The sequence below is a fragment of the Phyllobates terribilis genome, unplaced genomic scaffold (genome assembly GCF_046119375.1).
Source record: "Phyllobates terribilis strain yellow unplaced genomic scaffold, ASM4611937v1 Scaffold_13__5_contigs__length_258822181, whole genome shotgun sequence".
NCBI classification, from domain to species: Eukaryota; Metazoa; Chordata; class Amphibia; order Anura; family Dendrobatidae; genus Phyllobates; species Phyllobates terribilis.
In genome coordinates this window covers 40,202,545-40,225,817 of record NW_027362773.1, presented here as the reverse complement: position 1 = coordinate 40,225,817, position 23,273 = coordinate 40,202,545, and the positions used below count along the sequence as shown (strand labels likewise).

The following is a 23,273-nucleotide window of genomic DNA, read 5'->3' as shown; positions in this document are numbered from 1 at the left end:
GTGGGACTTTCTCTATTAGTCCATCTATACTGACCTCCATCAGGTTGCAAATTAAAAATATTTTTTATCTGCATCTAGCTCTGAAAAAATATTTGGCATTCTAGCAGTGTGTGGGACTTTCTCTATTAGTCCATCTATACTGACCTCCATCAGGTTGCAAATTAAAAATAATTTTTTGTCTGCATCTAGCTCTGAAAAAATATTTGGCCTTCTAGCAGTGTTTGGGACTTTCTCTATTAGTCCATCTATACTGACCTCCATCAGGTTGCAAATTCAAAATAATTTTTATCTGCATCTACCTCTGAAAAAATATTTGGCCTTCTAGCTGTGTGTGGGACTTGTTCTATTAGTCCATCTATACTGATCTCCATCAGGTTGCAAACTGAATATAATTTTTTTCTGCATCTAGCTCTGAAAAAATATTTGGCCTTCTAGCAGTGTGTGGGACTTTCTCTATTAGTCCATCTATACTGACCTCCATCAGGTTGCAAATTAAAAATAATTTTCATCTGCATCTAGCTCTGAAAAAATATTTGGCCTTCTAGCAGTGTGTGGGACTTTCTCTATTAGTCCATCTATACTGACCTCCATCAGGTTGCAAATTAAAAATAATTTTTCGTCTGCATCTAGCTCTGAAAAAATATTTGGCCTTCTAGCAGTGTGTGGGACTTTCTTTATTAGTCCATCTATACTGACTTCCATCAGGATGCAAATTAAAAAAAAATTTTTGTCTGCATCTAGCTCTGAAAAAATATTTGGCCTTCTAGCAGTGTGTGGGACTTTCTCTATTAGTCCATCTATACTGACATCCATCAGGTTGCAAATTCAAAATAATTTTTTGTCTGCATCTAGCTCTGAAAAAATATTTGGCCTTCTAGCAGTGTGTGGGACTTTCTCTATTTGTCCATCTATACTGACCTCCATCAGGCTGCAAATTTAAAATAATTTTTATCTGCATCTACCTCTGAAAAAATATTTGGCCTTCTAGCTGTGTGTGGGACTTGTTCTATTAGTCCATCTATACTGACCTCCATCAGGTTGCAATTGAATAAAATTTTTCTCTGCATCTAGCTCTGAAAAAATATTTGGCCTTCTAGCAGTGTGTAGGACTTTCTCTATTAGTCCATCTATACTGACCTCCATCAGGTTGCAAATTAAAAATAATTTTTATCTGCATCTAGCTCTGAAAAAATATTTGGCCTTCTAGCAGTGTGTGGGACTTTCTCTATTAGTCCATCTATACTGACCTCCATCAGGTTGCAAATTAAAAATATTTTTTTGTCTGCATCTAGCTCTGAAAAAATATTTGGCCTTCTAGCAGTGTGTGGGACTTTCTCTATTAGTCCATCTATACTGACCACCATCAGGCTGCAAATTAAAAATAATTTTTATCTGCATCTACCTCTGAAAAAATATTTGGCCTTCTAGCTGTGTGTGGGACTTGTTCTATTAGTCCATCTATACTGACCTCCATCAGGTTGCAAACTGAATATAATTTTTTTCTGCATCTAGCTCTGAAAAAATATTTGGCCTTCTAGCAGTGTGTGGGACTTTCTCTATTAGTCCATCTATACTGACCTCCATCAGGTTGCAAATTAAAAATAATGTATATCTGCATCTAGCTCTGAAAAAATTTTTGGCCTTCTAGCAGTGTGTGGGACTTTCTCTATTAGTACATCTATACTGACCTCCATCAGGTTGCAAATTAAAAATAATTTTTTGTCTGCATCTAGCTCTGAAAAAATATTTGGCCTTCTAGCAGTGTGTGGGACTTTCTCTATTAGTCCATCTATACTGACCTCCATCAGGATGCAAATTAAAAATAATTTTTTGTCTGCATCTAGCTCTGAAAAAATATTTGGCCTTCTAGCAGTGTGTGGGACTTTCTCTATTAGTCCATCTATACTGACATCCATCAGGCTGCAAATTAAAAATAATTTTCATCTGCATCTAGCTCTGAAAAAATATTTGGCCTTCTAGCAGTGTGTGGGACTTTCTCTATTAGTCCATCTATACTGACCTCCATCAGGTTGCAAATTAAAAATAATTTTTTGTCTGCATCTAGCTCTGAAAAAATATTTGGCCTTCTAGCAGTGTGTGGGACTTTCTTTATTAGTCCATCTATACTGACCTCCATCAGGATGCAAATTAAAAAAAAATTTTTGTCTGCATCTAGCTCTTAAAAAATATTTGGCCTTCTAGCAGTGTGTGGGACTTTCTCTATTAGTCCATCTATACTGACCTCCATCAGGTTGCAAATTCAAAATAATTTTTTGTCTGCATCTAGCTCTGAAAAAATATTTGGCCTTCTAGCAGTGTGTGGGACTTTCTCTATTTGTCCATCTATACTGACCTCCATCAGGCTGCAAATTTAAAATAATTTTTATCTGCATCTACCTCTGAAAAAATATTTGGCCTTCTAGCTGTGTGTGGGACTTGTTCTATTAGTCCATCTATACTGACCTCCATCAGGTTGCAATTGAATATAATTTTTCTCTGCATCTAGCTCTGAAAAAATATTTGGCCTTCTAGCAGTGTGTAGGACTTTCTCTATTAGTCCATCTATACTGACATCCATCAGGTTGCAAATTAAAAAGAATTTTTATCTGCATCTAGCTCTGAAAAAATATTTGGCCTTCTAGCAGTGTGTGGGACTTTCTCTATTAGTCCATCTATACTGACCTCCATCAGGTTGCAAATTAAAAATATTTTTTTGTCTGCATCTAGCTCTGAAAAAATATTTGGCCTTCTAGCAGTGTGTGGGACTTTCTCTATTAGTCCATCTATACTGAACTCCATCAGGTTGAAAATTCAAAATAATTTTTTGTCTGCATCTAGCTCTGAAAAAATATTTGGCCTTCTAGCAGTGTGTGGGACTTTCTCTATTAGTCCATCTATACTGACCTCCATCAGGCTGCAAATTAAAAATAATTTTTATCTGCATCTACCTCTGAAAAAATATTTGGCCTTCTAGCTGTGTGTGGTCTTGTTCTATTAGTCCATCTATACTGACCTCCATCAGGTTGCAAACTGAATATAATTTTTTTCTGCATCTAGCTCTGAAAAAATATTTGGCCTTCTAGCAGTGTGTGGGACTTTCTCTATTAGTCCATCTATACTGACCTCCATCAGGTTGCAAATTAAAAATAATGTATATCTGCATCTAGCTCTGAAAAAATTTTTGGCCTTCTAGCAGTGTGTGGGACTTTCTCTATTAGTACATCTATACTGACCTCCATCAGGTTGCAAATTAAAAATAATTTTTTGTCTGCATCTAGCTCTGAAAAAATATTTGGCCTTCTAGCAGTGTGTGGGACTTTCTCTATTAGTCCATCTATACTGACCTCCATCAGGATGCAAATTAAAAATAATTTTTTGTCTGCATCTAGCTCTGAAAAAATATTTGGCCTTCTAGCAGTGTGTGGGACTTTCTCTATTAGTCCATCTATACTGACATCCATCAGGCTGCAAGTTAAAAATAATTTTTATCTGCATCTACCTCTGAAAAAATATTTGGCCTTCTAGCTGTGTGTGGGACTTGTTCTATTAGTCCATCTATACTGACCTCCATCAGGCTGCAAATTTAAAATAATTTTTATCTGCATCTACCTCTGAAAAAATATTTGGCCTTCTAGCTGTGTGTGGGACTTGTTCTATTAGTCCATCTATACTGACCTCCATCAGGTTGCAATTGAATATAATTTTTCTCTGCATCTAGCTCTGAAAAAATATTTGGCCTTCTAGCAGTGTGTAGGACTTTCTCTATTAGTCCATCTATACTGACCTCCATCAGGTTGCAAATTAAAAATAATTTTTATCTGCATCTAGCTCTGAAAAAATATTTGGCCTTCTAGCAGTGTGTGGGACTTTCTCTATTAGTCCATCTATACTGACCTCCATCAGGTTGCAAATTAAAAATATTTTTTTGTCTGCATCTAGCTCTGAAAAAATATTTGGCCTTCTAGCAGTGTGTGGGACTTTCTCTATTAGTCCATCTATACTGACCTCCATCAGGTTGCAAATTCAAAATAATTTTTTGTCTGCATCTAGCTCTGAAAAAATATTTGGCCTTCTAGCAGTGTGTGGGACTTTCTCTATTAGTCCATCTATACTGACCTCCATCAGGCTGCAAATTAAAAATAATTTTTATCTGCATCTACCTCTGAAAAAATATTTGGCCTTCTAGCTGTGTGTGGGACTTGTTCTATTAGTCCATCTATACTGACCTCCATCAGGTTGCAAACTGAATATAATTTTTTTCTGCATCTAGCTCTGAAAAAATATTTGGCCTTCTAGCAGTGTGTGGGACTTTCTCTATTAGTCCATCTATACTGACCTCCATCAGGTTGCAAATTAAAAATAATGTATATCTGCATCTAGCTCTGAAAAAATTTTTGGCCTTCTAGCAGTGTGTGGGACTTTCTCTATTAGTACATCTATACTGACCTCCATCAGGTTGCAAATTAAAAATAATTTTTTGTCTGCATCTAGCTCTGAAAAAATATTTGGCCTTCTAGCAGTGTGTGGGACTTTCTCTATTAGTCCATCTATACTGACCTCCATCAGGATGCAAATTAAAAATAATTTTTTGTCTGCATCTAGCTCTGAAAAAATATTTGGCCTTCTAGCAGTGTGTGGGACTTTCTCTATTAGTCCATCTATACTGACATCCATCAGGCTGCAAATTAAAAATAATTTTTATCTGCATCTACCTCTGAAAAAATATTTGGCCTTCTAGCTGTGTGGGGGACTTGTTCTATTAGTCCATCTACACTGACCTCCATCAGGTTGCAATTGAATATAATTTTTCTCTGCATCTAGCTCTGAAAAAATATTTGGCCTTCTAGCAGTGTGTAGGACTTTCTCTATTAGTCCATCTATACTGACCTCCATCAGGTTGCAAATTAAAAATAATTTTTATCTGCATCTAGCTCTGAAAAAATATTTGGCCTTCTAGCAGTGTGTGGGACTTTCTCTATTAGTCCATCTATACTGACCTCCATCAGGTTGCAAATTAGAAATATTTTTTTGTCTGCATCTAGCTCTGAAAAAATATTTGGCCTTCTAGCAGTGTGTGGGACTTTCTCTATTAGTCCATCTATACTGACCTCCATCAGGTTGCAAATTCAAAATAATTTTTTGTCTGCATCTAGCTCTGAAAAATATTTGGCCTTCTAGCAGTGTGTGGGACTTTCTCTATTAGTCCATCTATACTGACCTCCATCAGGCTGCAAATTAAAAATAATTTTTATCTGCATCTACCTCTGAAAAAATATTTGGCCTTCTAGCTGTGTGTGGGACTTGTTCTATTAGTCCATCTATACTGACCTCCATCAGGTTGCAAACTGAATATAATTTTTTTCTGCATCTAGCTCTGAAAAAATATTTGGCCTTCTAGCAGTGTGTGGGACTTTCTCTATTAGTCCATCTATACTGACCTCCATCAGGTTGCAAATTAAAAATAATGTATATCTGCATCTAGCTCTGAAAAAATTTTTGGCCTTCTAGCAGTGTGTGGGACTTTCTCTATTAGTACATCTATACTGACCTCCATCAGGTTGCAAATTAAAAATAATTTTTTGTCTGCATCTAGCTCTGAAAAAATATTTGGCCTTCTAGCAGTGTGTGGGACTTTCTCTATTAGTCCATCTATACTGACCTCCATCAGGATGCAAATTAAAAATAATTTTTTGTCTGCATCTAGCTCTGAAAAAATATTTGGCCTTCTAGCAGTGTGTGGGACTTTCTCTATTAGTCCATCTATACTGACATCCATCAGGCTGCAAATTAAAAATAATTTTTATCTGCATCTACCTCTGAAAAAATATTTGGCCTTCTAGCTGTGTGGGGGACTTGTTCTATTAGTCCATCTATACTGACCTCCATCAGGTTGCAAACTGAATATAATTTTTTTCTGCATCTAGCTCTGAAAAAATATTTGGCCTTCTAGCAGTGTGTGGGACTTTCTTTATTAGTCCATCTATACTGACCTCCATCAGGTTGCAAATTAAAAATAATTTTCATCTGCATCTAGCTCTGAAAAAATATTTGGCCTTCTAGCAGTGTGTGGGACTTCCTCTATTAGTCCATCTATACTGACCTCCATCAGGTTGCAAATTAAAAATAATTTTTTGTCTGCATCTAGCTCTGAAAAAATATTTGGCCTTCTAGCAGTGTGTGGGACTTTCTCTATTAGTCCATCTATACTGACCTCCATCAGGCTGCAAATTAAAAATAATTTTTATCTGCATCTACCTCTGAAAAAATATTTGGCCTTCTAGCTGTGTGTGGGACTTGTTCTATTAGTCCATCTATACTGACCTCCATCAGGTTGCAAACTGAATATAATTTTTTTCTGCATCTAGCTCTGAAAAATATTTGGCCTTCTAGCAATGTGTAGGACTTTCTCTATTAGTCCATCTATACTGACCTCCATCAGGTTGCAAATTAAAAATAATTTTTATCTGCATCTAGCTCTGAAAAAATATTTCGCCTTCTAGCAGTGTGTGGGACTTTCTCTATTAGTCCATCTATACTGACCTCCATCAGGTTGCAAATTAAAAATAATTTTTTGTCTGCATCTAGCTCTGAAAAAATATTTGGCCTTCTAGCAGTGTGTGGGACTTTCTCTATTAGTCCATCTATACTGACATCCATCAGGTTGCAAATTCAAAATAATTTTTTGTCTGCATCTAGCTCTGAAAAAATATTTGGCCTTCTAGCAGTGTGTGGGACTTTCTCTATTAGTCCATCTATACTGACCTCCATCAGGTTGCAAACTGAATATATTTTTTTTCTGCATCTACCTCTGAAAAAATATTGGGCTTCTAGCTTTGTGTGGGACATGTTCTATTAGTCCATCTATACTGACCTCCATCAGGTTGCAAACTGAATATAATTTTTTTCTGCATCTAGCTCTGAAAAAATATTTGGCCTTCTAGCAGTGTGTGGGACTTGTTCTATTAGTCCACCTATACTGACCTCCATCAGGTTGCAAATTCAAAATTATTGTTTGTCTGCATCTAGCTCTGAAAAAATATTTGGCCTTCTAGCAGTGTGTGGGACTTTCTCTATTAGTCCATCTATACTGACCTCCATCAGGTTGCAAACTGAATATATTTTTTTTCTGCATCTACCTCTGAAAAAATATTTGGGCTTCTAGCTGTGTGTGGGACTTGTTCTATTAGTCCATCTATACTGACCTCCATCAGGTTGCAAACTGAATATAATTTTTTTCTGCATCTACCTCTGAGAAAATATTTGGGCTTCTAGCTGTGTGTAGGACTTGTTCAATTAGTCTAACTATACTGACCTCCATCAGGTTGCAAAATGAATACAATTTTTTCCTGCATCTAACTCTGAAAAAATATTTGGGCTTCTAGCTGTGTGTGGGACTTGTTCTATTAGTCCATCTATACTGACCTCCATCAGGTTGCAAATTGAATATAATTTTTTTCTGCATCTAACCCAGCCAATAGTTTTGGCCTAATACCACAGTTTGGCCACTCAGCTCTGCTCGGTTCCCATCCATTGTTTTTTTGTGCAAACAACTCAAGAATTGTGAATTAGTTAACCACCAAAATGAGTGGAAAAAGGCCTGCTGCTGGTGGAAAGGGGAATAGGCGTGTTGGGAAGGGGAAAAAAGGTTGTGTCCGTGGGGTAGGTGTTAAAGCAACAGTAACATCTGCAGAAGAAAGACCATCTTCCAGCCAAACTAAAATGTCTACTTCTTTTAGCGGACAATGTGATAAGATCCCTTTCTTACGGCCATGCCAATCGCTACAAATTCCAGATGAGGCACAAAAACAGCAGGTGCTTCAACGGATATCAAGTGCTCCTTTAAGTGGGCTCTCCTCCACATCAACTTCAACATCACAAATACTCCAGTCCTCAAAGGTGTCACCCCAATCGCACTTGCTTCCTCACAGCTCCCAAATCTTCAGCTGCCCGTCTGAGTATGAGGTAGAACAGATGGTTGAGTCTGCAGAGCTGTTTACTCATACTATAGCCTGGGAATCAGAGGTCGACTCCAGCGCTTCTGTGAATCCAGACGAGGAAATGATCTGCACTGATGCCCAGAATCTTTATGAGTCGGATCCAGGACCAGACGCAGAAGGTTCTGACCATAATGTAGACCCTCATTCCCAAACTGTAACTCCTATTGGTGGAGAGAATGAGGAAGACGATGATGAGACTCAAATACCTGATTGGAGCGACAACTTTAGTTTTTTGTCAGGGCAGGAACAGGTTGGCTCTGAGGACGACGGGTGTGATAACGCACAGGGTGATGATGATGAGGTTGGAGATCCCACTTACTGTCAACTCACAGTCAGCCAAGAGATGAGGTCAGCAGAGGAGGTGGAGGAAGATGCTAGTGACGACGAGGTCAGGTTGCGCCTTCCTGGACAGAGACGTAGTACTGGAAGCACGTCAACAACTGCATCCTCAAACACAACTCTGCCTCTCACCACAAGTCGTGGTGGCTCTTCAGGTCGCATGGGTGCTAAGCCTTGCATAGCCTGGGCATTTTTTCAGATCGATAAAGATGACCCAACTCGTGTTATCTGTAACATTTGTCAGCAAAAGCTAAGTAGAGGCCAAAAAATACATAGTTTGAGTACTTCATGCATGAACCGGCACATGGACATGAAGCATAAGTTGCAGTGGGAAGCTCAGTGTGCTACAATGCGGCTTAGCCACCTCTTTACCCGCAACAGCCAGCGTGATTGGCACGTCATCATTTTCTTTGGAGGTGGTAACACCAGCTGGTGTTGAGCGCTGTCCGACATCGATAGCACCACCTTTGGATCAAGGCAACCTAACATGTCCGCCTGCATCTTCCTCACAGACCGGCAGTTTGCCGGGGACACCCTTATCAACACCGTTTAAGCACAATAGCCAGCCCTCGGTCCCTCAGATGTGGACAAGTAAAAGACCATTTCCTCCTAGCCATGAGAAAGCTTAGAGGTTGAATTTCACCATCTGCAAGCTCTTGGCTACAGAAATGCTGCCTTTCCGCCTGGTGGACACAGAGGATTTTCGAGACCTTATGTCCGTCGCAGTGCCCCAGTACCAGATGCCCAGTCGGCACTACTTCTCAAAGAAAGGTGTGCCTGCGCTCCACCAGTATGTTGCACACAACATCACCGCTTCTTTGAGAAACTCTGTGTGTGACAGGGTGCATTTCACCACAGACACTTGGATGAGTAGGCAAGGACAGGGGCGTTACATGTCGCTGACTGGGCACTGGGTAACTATGGTGACAGCAGGACAAGGGGCTGCTGTCCAAGTCTTGCCGTCCCCACGAGTTGTGCGTTAATCCTCTTTATGTCAAAGTACCTTCACTGCTTCTGCCTCCTCAACCTCCTCTCGGTCTTCCACCTGCACCCAAAGCCTGTCTGGTCATGCCACAAGCTTTCTAACTGCGCAGAAGGGTTCCTGCACACCTCCTTACTATGCTGGCAGTAGGGCTCAACGTCATCAGGCGGTTTTTACTTTGAAATGTCTGGGAAATGTGAGTCACACAGCTGAGGAGTTGTGGTCAGCTCTGGAGAACCAATTTCATGAATCGTTGTCTCCACTGGACCTGAAACCAGGGAAGGCCGTGTGCGACAATGCTGCAAACCTGGGTGCGGCCCTTCACCGGGGCAATGTCACACACGTGCCTTGTATGGCTCACGTGTTGAACCTGGTTGTCCAGCAATTTTTAGCCCACTATCCCAGACTAGATGGCCTTCTGCAGAGGGCACGGTCGCTGTGTGCTCACTTCCGCCGTTCGCATCCGACTTACATCTCTACAGAAGTCGTTGGGCCTGCCACTTCACCGGCTAAAATGCGATGTGCCTACCCGGTGGAATTCAACTCTGCACATGTTGCAGCGACTGTGGCAGCACCGACAAGCCCTGGTGCAATACGTTCTGACGTATAGCCTGGGCCAACGAGATCCAGAGGTGGGGCAAATCACGCTGGAGGAGTGGTCTCAGATCAGGGACCTATGCACCCTTCTGCACAGTTTTGAAATGGCGACGAAGATGTTTAGTGCTGACGATGCCATTATCAGCATGACTATTCCGGTGATTTACATGCTGGAGCACATGTTAAACAGAATTCGGAGTCAGGTGGTGGCACAAGAGGAGGTGGAGGAAGTAGAGGAGGAGGAGTTGTATGCGGAAGGGCTAACATCTGCTAGGTCCAGACGGTCGGCAGCACCAAGGCGGCAGGCATGTGAGGGTGGGGGAGATGGTTTTACCAGGGCGCATGGTAGCAGCCAAACTAGTGAGGAAGGTGCAGGAGCCCAGGAAGAAGTGGAGGACGAACTGATGGAAGACTCATCAGATGAGGGAGACCTTGATCACATTTCTGTTGTGCGAAGTTGGGGGGAGAGGACAGAGGAAGGAAGCATGATTGTTACCTCGCCACCAACACAACAGGGACTTGGTGCTCCTGGATGCGCAACACACATGAGTGCCTTCTTGCTGCACTACGTACAACATAACCCTCGAATTGTGAGAATTAGAAATAATCCTGACTACTGGGTTGCCACACTGTTAGATCCCCGGTACAAAAGTAAATTTGCAGAAATTATTCCTGCCATAGAAAGGGATGCACGCATGCAGGAGTATCAGCAGAGACTGTTGCAGAATCTTACATGTGCTTTTCCACAAAACACCAGTGGTGCACGTAGTGAATCTCACAGTTCCAACTTGCCAACCGTGGGACCGTCAAGTGTTCAGCACTCAAACCGTAACAGAACCACAGTATCTGCTGGTAACATCAATTTTGTGGAATCATTTCACCACTTTTTTAGCCCATCCTTTACAAGGCCACAGGAGACAAGAAGTCTGACACATAGTCAACGCCTAGAGACGATGGTACAGGAGTATCTCCAAGTAAACATTGAAGCCATGACTGTGTCACTGGACCCTTGCTCTTTTTGGGCTTCCAATCTGGAAAATTGGCCGGAGCTAGCCACTTACGCCTTGGAGGTCTTGTCATGCCCCGCAGCAGGCGTTCTGTCTGAACGTGTGTTCAGCGCTGCTGGTGGTGTGCTGACAGATAAGCGCACGCGGCTCTCCACTGATAATGTAGACAGACTCCCGTTCATAAAGATGAACAAATCATGGATCCGAAACGACTTTTCTACCCCTGTGTCATCCTGGGGAGAGTAAAAGCTTGATGATTGGTTAAAATCACCCTACCAACCGTTTTAAGCTTTCAAATTACTAATCATGTTAATCTGTATCTTGGCTGGAAAATAATTTGGGCTTTGTAGCAGTGTGCAGCACTGATTCTATTAGGCCATCTATAATAAGCTCCACCAGATTTAAAATTACTAATCATGTTTATCTGTATCTTGACTGGAAAATAATTTGGGCTTTGTAGCAGTGTGCAGCACTGATCCTATTAGGCCATCTATACTAAGCTCCACCAGATTTAAAATTAATAATAATTTTTAGCTGCATCTAGCCCGGAAAATAATTTTGGGGCTCTGAGATGCGCAAGACACATAAGTGCCTTCTTGCTGCACTACCTGCAACATCACCCTCATATTGTCAGAATTCGAAGTAATCATGACTACTGGGTTGCCACACTCTTAGATCCCCCAAACTTTTCGATCAACCTTTTCATTTTAATAAAGACCAAAAAAATGGTCATTTTTGAAATTATAAGCATTAGCAGGTTGTTAGAAACTGAAATCAAACAGTTTTCAACTCAAAACTTTATTCTAGGTGATGTTACATTTTCACATAGGACCCCTTGTTCGAAAAGAGCTTCTGAACTCTCTCGTCCATTGAATTTGTCAGGTTTTGGATGGTTTCTGCTTCAATTGTTTTGCATGAGGACAGAATACCCTCCCAGAGCTGTTGCTTAGATGTGAACTGCCTCCCGCCATCATAGACACTCCTTTTGATGATGCTCCAGAGGTTCTGAATGGGGTAGAGGTCAGGGGAACATGGGGGTCACACCATAAGTTTGTCCCCTTTTATGCCCATATCAGCCAGAGATGCAGATGTTTTATGTGCAGCATGAGATGGTGCATTATCATGCAAAAAAATGATCTTGCTGTGAAATACACGGTTCTTCTTCTTGAACCATGGCAGGAAGTGCTGTTTGAGAAAATCCACATACATTATGGAGTTCATCTTTAGCGCCTTCAGGGATCCTAAAGGGGCCGACAATCTCTCTCCCCATGATTCCAGCCCAAAACATTACTCCACCTCCTCCTTGTTGGCGCTGTAGCCGTGTTTGCGTGGGGTGTCCATCAACCAGCCATCCTCCACTCCATCCATCTGGACCATCGAGCGCTGCACGGCACTCATCCGTGAACAAAACAGTTTTGAAATCAGTCTTCATGTAATGTTTGGCCCACTGGAGCCGTTTCTGCTTGTGTGAAGTGGATAGAGGAGGTCGACAAGATGGCTGCAAACCTCTGAAGGACCCTGCATCTTGTTGTTCGGGGGACGTTGGAGGCACCAGCAGCTTCAAAAACTTGTCTGCTGCTATGACAAGGCTTTTTTGCCGCTGCTCTTTTAACCTGACATAATTGCCTGTAGGAAAGAGTCCTCAATTTGCCCTTATCAGCACGCACACGTGTGTACTGTGAATCAGCTACATACTTCTTGATTGCCAAGACACTTCATCCTGATCATCGCACAATGTTGATTGTAGTCATGCCTTGACCTAAACACTCCACAATTTGTTGATTCTCAGCAGCCGACACATCCTTTCTCTTTCCCATTTTGGCAGAAAATGTAGGCTGCTTAATAATGTGAGACAGCCTTCTTAAGTAGTCTTGCCTTTCATTGGACACACCTGCCAAACTAATTAGCACAGGTGTCTGCAATTGCTTACAGTAATATAAAGAGCCCTGACACACATCACCATCAATGAGTTTAACTGACAAACAAACAAATTCTTCCCTTATCACTCCTAAACACTTTTTGCATAATAATTTGGAACACAGTGTACATGTGCTTTTCCACAAAACACCAGTGGTTCACGTAGTGAATCTTACAGTTCTAACTAACTTGCCAACCGTGGTCTGTATGGAGTTGTTCAATAAAGGGCCCAAAATTAAGATAACATAGATGGGAGAGGTCTCTATGAATAGGAATTCATAAGTATTTGATACCCTGTGAGGGCCAGGCAAAGGGAAAGTTGGACTGGATGGAATCCTATATGGATTTGGGGAGGGAGACATCGAGGGCCTCAGACTTCGCTGCATTGATTTTAAAATTTGATCATGTAACAAAGTGATCTATTTCAGCCATAACAGCATGGATGGATATATGTGATTGAGTGATATATACTAGGACATCATCAGCAAATAGAGAGCACTTGTACTCGGTGCCTCCCACCTCAATCCACCTAATATTGGGGTTATGGCGAATTGATGAGAGCAGGTGCTCCGTCACTAGGATGTATAAGAGAGGGGACAGAGGACATCCCTGCCTTGTCCCATTGGTGATTGTGAAAGGTGATGAAAATGTTCTGATGCACCCCCTGGGCCTTGGGACACCCGGAGCCGGACCCTTTTTGGTGGATGCTGGTGGTTGTAGTCTTCGTGACGGCGACCCGGTTCCGTGGCTCAGGGTGGTCAAACCAGTGGCGGAACTATTTATGTGGTTTTGATGTTTAAATATCCGACTACGCCACCCGTGGATTGCGGTCAGAGTGAACCGCAGCTGCTCCAACGGGAGGAGTATAGCCTCAGGGCAGTGTATGCGGAGGATGGGGGTGATGGTGCAGGGAAGCAGCAGTAACGACACGGAGTCAGTGATGCAGTCCAAGGCCTTTACTCACAGTTCTTATTATCCAGACCACGTCTGCAGGTAACGGCTGCCCACGTCGTACTGTGCTCACCAGGTGAGGGGCTCAGACAACTCCCAGATAACTTTGGAGCGCTTCACAGGACCCCCTTTGTGTGTCCTTTGTCTGGCCTTTCTTACCAAACCTTCTATCCGGCTGCCTCGGGCCTCCTAGTGGTAAACTTGGCGCCAGTTTCCCTGACCCTATGTGGTGCCTTCCTAGCGGGTGTAGCGAGGGGCTGCGCCACATAAAATGTCACAGCCTCCGGTTTCTAGCTGAGGGTCATTTCCTGCCTCCACTAGTTTCGGGGACCGGTCTCCCCCTTTGGCCTGACCCCTCCACGCAGGTGGATTCGGGCGTGCGGTGGCGACTCGCCCGTCCGCACCCCTGGGATCCCTTCATTCCTCGTTCCTGGAGCCTTTTCCGCTCCTCTTCCTTCCTTCTCCCTCTTCCAGGCCTGGGCCTCTGTTTCTAGGCCCGCCTCCGGAGCAGAGCTCATGCAGAGCCCCTGCTCCCTGCCACTTCTGCTCAGACTTCTCTGCACTGAACTAAGATGGTGCCCACCTTTTATACTCCCTTCTCAATGCACCCAGGAACTGCATCCTCCCTGCTCCTGCACTACAGGGTTCCCCTTCCTCACTGTTCCCTCCCCCCACTCCAGCCAGGGACAGGGACTGTCGTGCCCATCTCAGAGGCATATTGGTCGCCCTGCCCCACGGCAATGTGGTGTAATGCATGCAGGTGTCGGGTCCTGATCCACACTCCATCCTTACCTGAGAGTGAGATATCACACCTCTGGGTGAGGTGCAATACCTCTGTAGCAACCGAGCCCTCAGGGTGCTACAGTTCCATTTATCTTCAGCCTAGTTGACGTATTGTGATACAGGGCCGTGATTTTGGCTATAAAAGGGTCCCCTAGACCCCTACCCCAAGCTTTTTAAGAGAATCATATATGGCGTGCCAGGAGACTCTATGGAATGCTTTCTCAGCATCCAACGAGAGTATCTAATTACAAATTTTTAACTGCATCTAGCCCAGGAAATACTTTGTGCCTAGTAGCAGTGTCTGCTAGTCAGCGGATTATCCCGGCTGTTAAGCAAGCTACACCACCTGTAGTTTGGACACTTCATTTTTTCAAAGGAAATGCTTCGGGACCACGGGATACTCAGTGAAGAGCATCAGGAGGCACCCCAAGGCATAGGGGCTGGGACTGGCAGTAGGATGCCTTGCGGTGGACAGCCGAGCTCGATCCTTATAAAAGCTTTTTAACTGCAGCAGCTTTAGTGGACGCTACTGGAGCTGGAATTACGCGGCTGCTGGCATGAGACTTGCCCTCCAATAGATCCATGTAAATGGATTTAAAGTGTATTCATTCAAATTAGAGAGACAATTTAAATTAAAAAGCTTAGAGCTGCCTCCACCACAGGGGGGCTCGCTCGACCCACCAGCGGACAGGCACCAGTATTGGGAGAGGGGGGCTGGCCGTCAGGGTTCACCGCGGCTCTGGCACAAACCCGGCGACACGGAGGTGGCACGGGCAGGAGCGGACTGAACGTGTCGACTTCTCACTTTTTGGATTTTAGAAGGGCATGACATGCCTATATCTGTGTCTCCCCCTCCTTTTACTCCTCCACCTCTTTTCTTTTCGCATGACTATGTGTACTTGTCACTTTTCCATGTGTTAGTTGTGTCTTCTGAGCAGTTTGTCAGCTTTTGGACACCTTTGAAGGTGTTTTCTATGTGTTTCTATGTGTTTTAGTTTGCCTGCCATTGGTTTTAATGGTGTTCGAAGGTGTTCGACGAACAGTTCGACGAACAGTTCGGCGAACACACGGGTGTTCGACGAACCGAACCGAACTCGAACACTACGGGGGTGGCTCAACACTACTAACAATGTATCTCTTCCAGCAGCAGGCTTCTCCCGCTGAGGTCGAGCAAATGGGGATGTTTTCTGGTGTAAATGAGTGATCCAAGTTCCCTAGTCTCTGTACACATAACTAGGGTTGAGCGAGTATGTTCTGTCCGAGTATGCTCGGGCCGAGCTCCGAGTATTTACAGCTGCTCGGTGATAAGGTTGAATCGCTCCCGTGTGCATGATTTGCGACTGTTTGACAGTTTTATTGCATGTGAGGAATGTCTATTTCTTACACATTCCTCACATGTAATAAAGCTGTCAAACAGTTGCAAATCATGCACACGGGAGCGATTCAACCATATCACCGAGCAGCTGTAAATACTCGGAGCTCGCTCCGAGCATACTCGGACAGAACATACTCGCTCAACCCTACACATAACCTGTTTACTGCAGAAAACATCTGCACATGCTCGACCAGAGCAGGAGAAAGCTATTATCAGATGAAATAAATCTATAGTAGTAAATTAGTACACAAGCGATCGGGCTGTATAGGTAAGCCTGAAATAGAAAAATGATGCATTTTTGTAAATGCTTTTGACAAGTTTATTGTTTTTCAAAAATCTTTTGCGCGGAATGAAATTAATATCATGTTTAAACCCATCTATCCCACCTATAACAAGCCTATTAAGCTTTTGAATACAAAGAGGTAAGAGCTGAAGACCTTCACTAGATCCCTGGCTGTCATACAACCCATCTCCACCCCACAATCACACTGCAGGGGGGTTGATTGGATGACATGGGAAGAGGTGCCCCTTCATCAGTCTTTCAGCTTGGATGCAACAGTCACTTAGATACAATTTTAAAAAACGCAGCCGGCATCTGTGTAAAATGTGAGTAAGTATACACCCCATGTCACCAAGGGATTGATAGTGAACTCTGTGCCGATAATCACTGACGCAGGATTAGCAAAAACTCTCCTTCATTTCTTTCATTTGATTTATATCTACAGGCTGCACTTAGTATCCATGGGATGTGTGGAGGTCCAATGTTAGGATTATTCTCTTTGGGTATTTTGTTCCCATGGACCAACTGGAAGGTAAGGGCCAAATTTTGATTGTTTTGTCTTTCATTCAAGGAGGACTGATTGCCATAGGCAAAGAACTGAACTGAGTCATGATCTTCATGGCAGCAATAATTGGATCCACATTGTTCAGTTCTTTACAATATATATATATTTTTAATTAGATGGAAAGAATTGAAAGAATGTTTTGAGTCCATATTTTAAAACTTAAACTCTTTAACTGTGTTGTTAGCCTTTAGGCTGTGTGCCCACGATGCATTTTTAAGCGTTTCAGCAGCGGCAATTCCGCTGCAGAAAGGTTTAAAAAACGATTGGTAGAATGTCTGCCATGTCCCCAATGATAATCCGCATGTGCTGCGGAAATTTCCGCTGCGGGTTATCATTGCGGAAAAAGACGCAGCACTACCAATTATTTTGCGGAAACGCTGCGTTTTCGCCGCCATTGACTTGCATTGGAACGCTTGGATTCCGCATCACTGGATCTGTACATGTGGATTACATGCGTTTCAATGTGTGGATGGTACCCAGGTCTGGAGGACAGGAGACTCTTCTCCGGACCCAGGTACCATAGAACCTGTAAAAAAAAGAATAAAATAAAAAATAAATATGATACAGTGGTGGCCAAAAGTATTGGCACCCCTGCAATTCTGTCAGATAATACTCAGTTTCTTCCTGAAAATGATTGCAATCACAAATTCTTTGGTATTATTATCTTCATTTAATTTGCTTGCAAGGAAAAAACACAAAAGAGAATGAAGCAAAAATCAAATCATTGATCATTTCACACAAAACTCCAAAAATGGGCCAGACAAAAGTATTGGCACCCTCAGCCTAATACTTGGTTGCACAACCTTTAGCCAAAATAACTGAGAACAACCGCTTCCGGTAACCATCAATGAGTTTCTTACAATGCTCTGCTGGAATTGTAGACCATTCTTCTTTGGCAAACTGCTCCAGGTCCCTGATATTTGAAGGGTGCCTTCTCCAAACTGCCATTTTGAGATCTCTCCACAGGTGTTCTATGGGATTCAGGTCTGGACTCATTGCTGGCCACCTTAGAAGTCTCCAGTGCTTTCTCTCAAACCATTTTATAGTGCTTTTGGAAGTGTGTTTTGGGTCATTGTCCTGCTGGAAGACCCATGACCTCTGAGGGAGACCCAGCTTTCTTACACTGGGCCCTACATTATGCTGCAAAATTTGTTGGTAGTCTTCAGACTTCATAATGCCATGCGCACGGTCAAGCAGTCCAGTGCCAGAGGAAGCAAAGCAACCCCAAAACATCAGGGAACCTCCGCCATGTTGGACTGTAGGGACCGTGTTCTTTTCTTTGAATGCCTCTTTTTTTCCTGTACACTCTATGTTGATGCTTTTTGCCAAAAAGCTCTACTTTTGTCTCATCTGACCAGAGAACATTCTTCAAAAATGTTTTAGGCTTTCTCAGGTAAGTTTTGGCAAACTCCAGCCTGGCTTTTTTATGTCTCGGTGTAAGAAGTTGGGTCTTCCTGGGTATCCTACCATACTGTCCCTTTTCATTCAGATGCCGACGGATAGTACGGGTTGACACTGTTGTACCCTCGGACTGCAGGGCAGCTTGAACTTGTTTGGATATTAGTCGAGGTTCTTTATCCACCATCCGCACAATCTTGCATTGAAATCTCTCGTCAATTTTTCTTTTCCGTCCACATCTAGGGAGGTTAGCCACAGTGCCATGGGCTTTAAACTTCTTGATGACACTGCGCACGGAAGACACAGGAACATTCAGGTCTTTGGAGATGGACTTGTAGCCTTGAGATTGCTCATGCTTCCTCACAATTTGGTTTCTCAAGTCCTCAGACAGTTCTTTCGTCTTCTTTCATTTCTCCATGCTCAATGTGGTACACACAAGGACACAGGACAGAGGTTGAGTCAACTTTAATCCATGTTAACTGGCTGCAAGTGTGATTTAGTTATTGCCAACACCTGTTAGGTGCCACAGGTAAGTTACAGGTGCTGTTAATTACATGAATTAGAGAAGCATCACATGATTTTTCAAACAGTGCCAATACTTTTGTCCACCCCCTTTTTTAGGTTTGGTGTGGAATTGTATCCAATTTTGCTTTAGGACAATTCTTTTTGTGTTTTTTCATTGAAGACAAATTAAATGAAGATAATAATACCAAAGAATTTGTGATTGCAATCATTTTCAGGAAGAAACTGAGTATTATCTGACAGAATTGCAGGGGTGCCAATACTTTTGGCCACCACTGTACTTACCTTCTGATGGCCCGCGGTGCGCTTGTCTTCACTTGCCGGCAGCTCGCGGTGGACTGAAGGACCTGCGCTGACGTCATTTAGTCATGTGACGGCAGGTCCTTCAGTGTACAGTACTGCGAGATGCCGGCAAGCCAGGACAAAGCGAATAAAGACTCCGGGGGCCATCAGAGGGTAAGTATATATATATTTTTTTATTTTTTACCATTCTTTACGGTCACACTATATAAATCCATGCCGTTTGCATGGATTTATATAGCGTGACCAAGTTGTCAAGCACTTTCCAAGTGATGCTAAAATCGCTTGGAAAGTGCTTGACAACCCACATGCAGAAATGCATGTGAAGAACGCTTCACTTCCGCATGTCCCTGGCAGGAAAACGCATGTACAATCCGCATGTACAATCCACATGCGTTTTTTTCTGCCAGGGAGATGCAGAAACACTCAGGAAAAAATCCAGAGCATTTCTGCATCGTGGGCACATAGCCTTAAAGAAAACTTTCACCCTATGGTTTCGTTCACACATCTATGTTTAAACACATACATGAAAAAATGGTACTGGTGTTTTGGATCAGTGTGTCATCAGTGTATGGTCCGTGTGTCTGTTTTTACCATCAATGTGTCATCAGTGTTTTTCACGGATGGATAAATAAATTTACAAAGCTTATTCTATACTTTGCAATGTTAAAAATGGACAGCACACAGATTGCACACTGATGCCATCCATGTACTGTACTTTTACAGATCCATAGACTTGTATTGGCACCATTGATAAGATTAAAAGAATGGTTGAAACAAGACACAAGTCTGTCGAGCTCAACCTATACAACTAATCTAATGTGTAGATGCAAAGGAAGGCAAAACCCCAGAAAGACCAATGCAAATTGAACCAGAGTAGAAAAAAAAATCCTTCCGACTCCATATACGGCAGTCAGACTATTTCCCTGTATATACGTCACATCACTGAATCTAGAACTCATAACCTCTAATATGACAGTGACGTGAAAAAGTGTTTGCCCCCTTCCTGATTTCTTATTATTTTGCATGTTTGTCACACTTAAATGTTTCAGATCACACACCAAATGTAAATGTTAGACAAAGATAGCACAAGTAACCACAAAATGCACTTTTAAAATGAAGATCTTTATTATTAAGGGAAAAAGAAATCCAAACCTACAGGGCCCTGTGTGAAAAAGTGATTGCCCCCTAAACCTAATAACTGGTTGGCCACCCTTAACAGGAACAACTGCAATCAAGAGTTTGTGATAACTGGCAATGAGTCTTTTACAATGCTCTGGAGGAATTTTGGCCACTCATCTTTTCAAAATTGTTTTAATTCAGCCACATTTAAATTGCGGGGATTGCTTGTTGAAAAAACCCAATCCTAACTACAACCCTAACCCCAACACCAATCCTAACCTTAACCAAACCCTAACCCCAACCCCAAAGCAATCGCTAACCCCAGCCCTAACACAACCCAAACCTTAACCTCAACCCTAATAGCAAAAAAATAAAAAAAATGTATTTTATAATTTTTATATGACTAAGTGGGTAACAAAGGGAGATTTGATTTACTATTTTTTTGCTTTTGATCACTGTGATAAACCCTATCACAGTGATCAAAAGGAACCGTTAGGAAAAATTCCCTACTGTTGCCCGGTACCAGCCGGCAGATCTTGGCGGGTGCATTGCGCATGCGTCCGCATTTTTTTATCAGAAAGATGACACAGAGGGCCTGGGGATGGGGCAGGAGGGAGCAGGGGATGGTGGTGGTATCAGAGGAGTTCGGGGGACATCATTTCTCTCTCCTCTGACATGTATATCATGTCAAAAAAGATAAATGATTTTAACAGCGGGAACTTTTTTTTCATTATCTGAATTCACTGAATAACGGCGAGCACGTGATCAGGGACCGGAAAATCAGGTCCTGATCATGTTCTCCAGGGTCTCAGCTACCCAAGGTAGCTGAGACTCCAGACATTTTCTGACTCAAGGGGGCGCTAAAGGCTTATTCCCGATCACCGTTTTAAAACAGCAATGAGGGAATAAGGCCCCATAACGGCCACCATTTTAATGCGCATCGGCGGTCATTAAGGGATTAAAGTTATTTTAACATTATTGTTTGGTACACTAGATGGTTATTATGGCTACTGGGATGGGCCCTGAGGAGTAGGAGCCCATTTATCCTGTGTAATATAAAGCTGAGTTTGTATGTCTGTGCATTGTGACTGTATTTTAGTCTTCAGCGAGGCCATTTGGCAGAAAGGTTTTTCTATTTTTGTCTCCTCACTGTTGTGATGTTTTAAATACTTTGGAATAAAGTTTAGATTTTTAAAAAGATTTCTGTGGTGCCTCCGATATCTTTGGATTTGCCGCTGTTTATGGACCTTGTGGGAGCACCTGTCGAGTAGCACCTACTCATCAATCGTGCATGGGACCGGACTGACTCGCTGCTCTTACAGTAAAGAATCTCCATCTATGATAATGATTAACTCTTCTTTCCTCTAGAAGCAGTGGATGCCCTTTTGTCTTCAGTGTAGACTTAGGTGTATAGAAAACATTGTTAGATCTCTGTATTGTCCGTCCATATATTCATGCAATGTAATTAGATGGCATTTTTTGAGTTAATGTGTTTTTGTACAATGAATGGCTCTTAGAAGTAATAATCTCCTCAAGCTCTATCAATAGCTGATATAATAAGAATTTACATTTATAAGCTATAATTTATTTGTTACCTTATTATCACTATACTTTCCAGGGTGCCTTAGGAGGTCTGCTGACAGGAATCACGCTGTCTTTTTGGGTTGCCATTGGAGGATTTATATATCCTGCGCCCGTATCCAAGACACTGCCTCTAACACTAAGGACAGATGGATGCAAATTGCTTAATGAGACCATCAATGGCACGTTAGCCACAGTTCTACCTACAACCCTGACTACCACTATTCCACCAGCAAGGTATATGTTGTCAGCAACACCAAAATCCTTGCTTACACGTCGATTAAACTTAATGAATTGTTTTTTATTGTGACAATAACTCCTGTCTTCCAATTTTATTGCCATTTCTTCCCTGCTTACTGCTTCATTCGGGCAAAAAAAACAGAGATTCCTCCCTTTGTTTTGGCAAATGACTAGTGTTTAGGGGCATCATGGTGGTGTTTTGTCAAATGACTAGTGTTTAGGGGCATCATGGTGGTGTTTTGTCAAATGACTAGTGTTTAGAGGCAGCACGGTGGCTCAGTGGTTAGCACTATAGCCTTGCAGTGCTGGGGTCCTGGGTTCAAAGTCAACCAAGGACAACATCTGCAAGGAGTTTGTATGTTCTCCCCGTGTTTACGTGAGTTTTCTCCAGGTTCTCCAGTTTCCTCCTACACTCCAAAGACATACTGATAGGGAATGTAGATTGTGAGCCCAATTGGGGACAGTGCCGATAATGTCTATAAAGCGCTGCGGAATATGTTAGCGTTATATAAAGATTACTATTATTATTATTGATGTGATGAGGGGGGTCTGGCTACCAGGCTCAGTTAATTAGCCACACCATCTTCTTTTCTGTCATGGCTGATGCAGATACTTGGATGCCATATTAACTATTTAAATGAGCCACACAGGCAACTTCCTCACACAGTAGTCATTTGCCAACACAAAGTGGGGGAGCTTCCTCTCTATGTCAGAACGAACTAGAAAAAACAGGGGTAAGGACAGTGAAATCTTTACACTGGGGGTCATAGCTTTTATAACACATTTAAAGAGGACCTTTCATCAGTATTACCATGTTAAATTGGCTACACAATAGAATGGTGGCTTCAGAGCAGAAAAAAAGAAGGCTGCATGTAGGGAAAAATCAAATACATACTGATAGGGAATTTAGATTGTGAGCCCCAATGGGGACAGTGCCATTATTTGCTGTGGAATTAATTACACTATATAATTAAGTTAAATAAATAAATATGTTTTGATTTTTTTGGATTGCTACTTCCAATAGGCGGCACTAGTCCTCTTCCTCTCTGAAGAGGCAATTTGCAATTTAATTTCCCAAAGCAGCATGCATGGCGTATAAGTCTCTTCACTCTGACATGCCAGGCCTGGCTTGTCACTCTCCACAAGGATAAACCTTACCCCTTACATCTCAATCTTAAGCCTCTTACCTAGGCTAATCAGATCTCATACTTTGCACTAACGAGGGGCAATACCCCGAAACACATATCTGCATGTGTTTGAGATTGAGAAATTGAGATTCTGGTTTGGCTTTTAGTCTAACTTCTAAGTCAAGTGACA

At 42.4% G+C, this 23,273-nt stretch overlaps 1 protein-coding gene across 1 annotated transcript in view; it reads left to right on the top strand.

Moving 5' to 3' along the window:
* Positions 1-23,273, top strand: part of SLC5A12 (solute carrier family 5 member 12) — a 106,900-nt gene that overhangs the window by 77,587 nt on the left and 6,040 nt on the right. The window contains exons 11-12 of the mRNA XM_073658060.1: positions 16,674-16,760; positions 21,754-21,953. Of these exons, the coding sequence (XP_073514161.1) occupies positions 16,674-16,760; positions 21,754-21,953 (287 nt within the window). The remainder of the gene's footprint in view (positions 1-16,673; positions 16,761-21,753; positions 21,954-23,273) is intronic.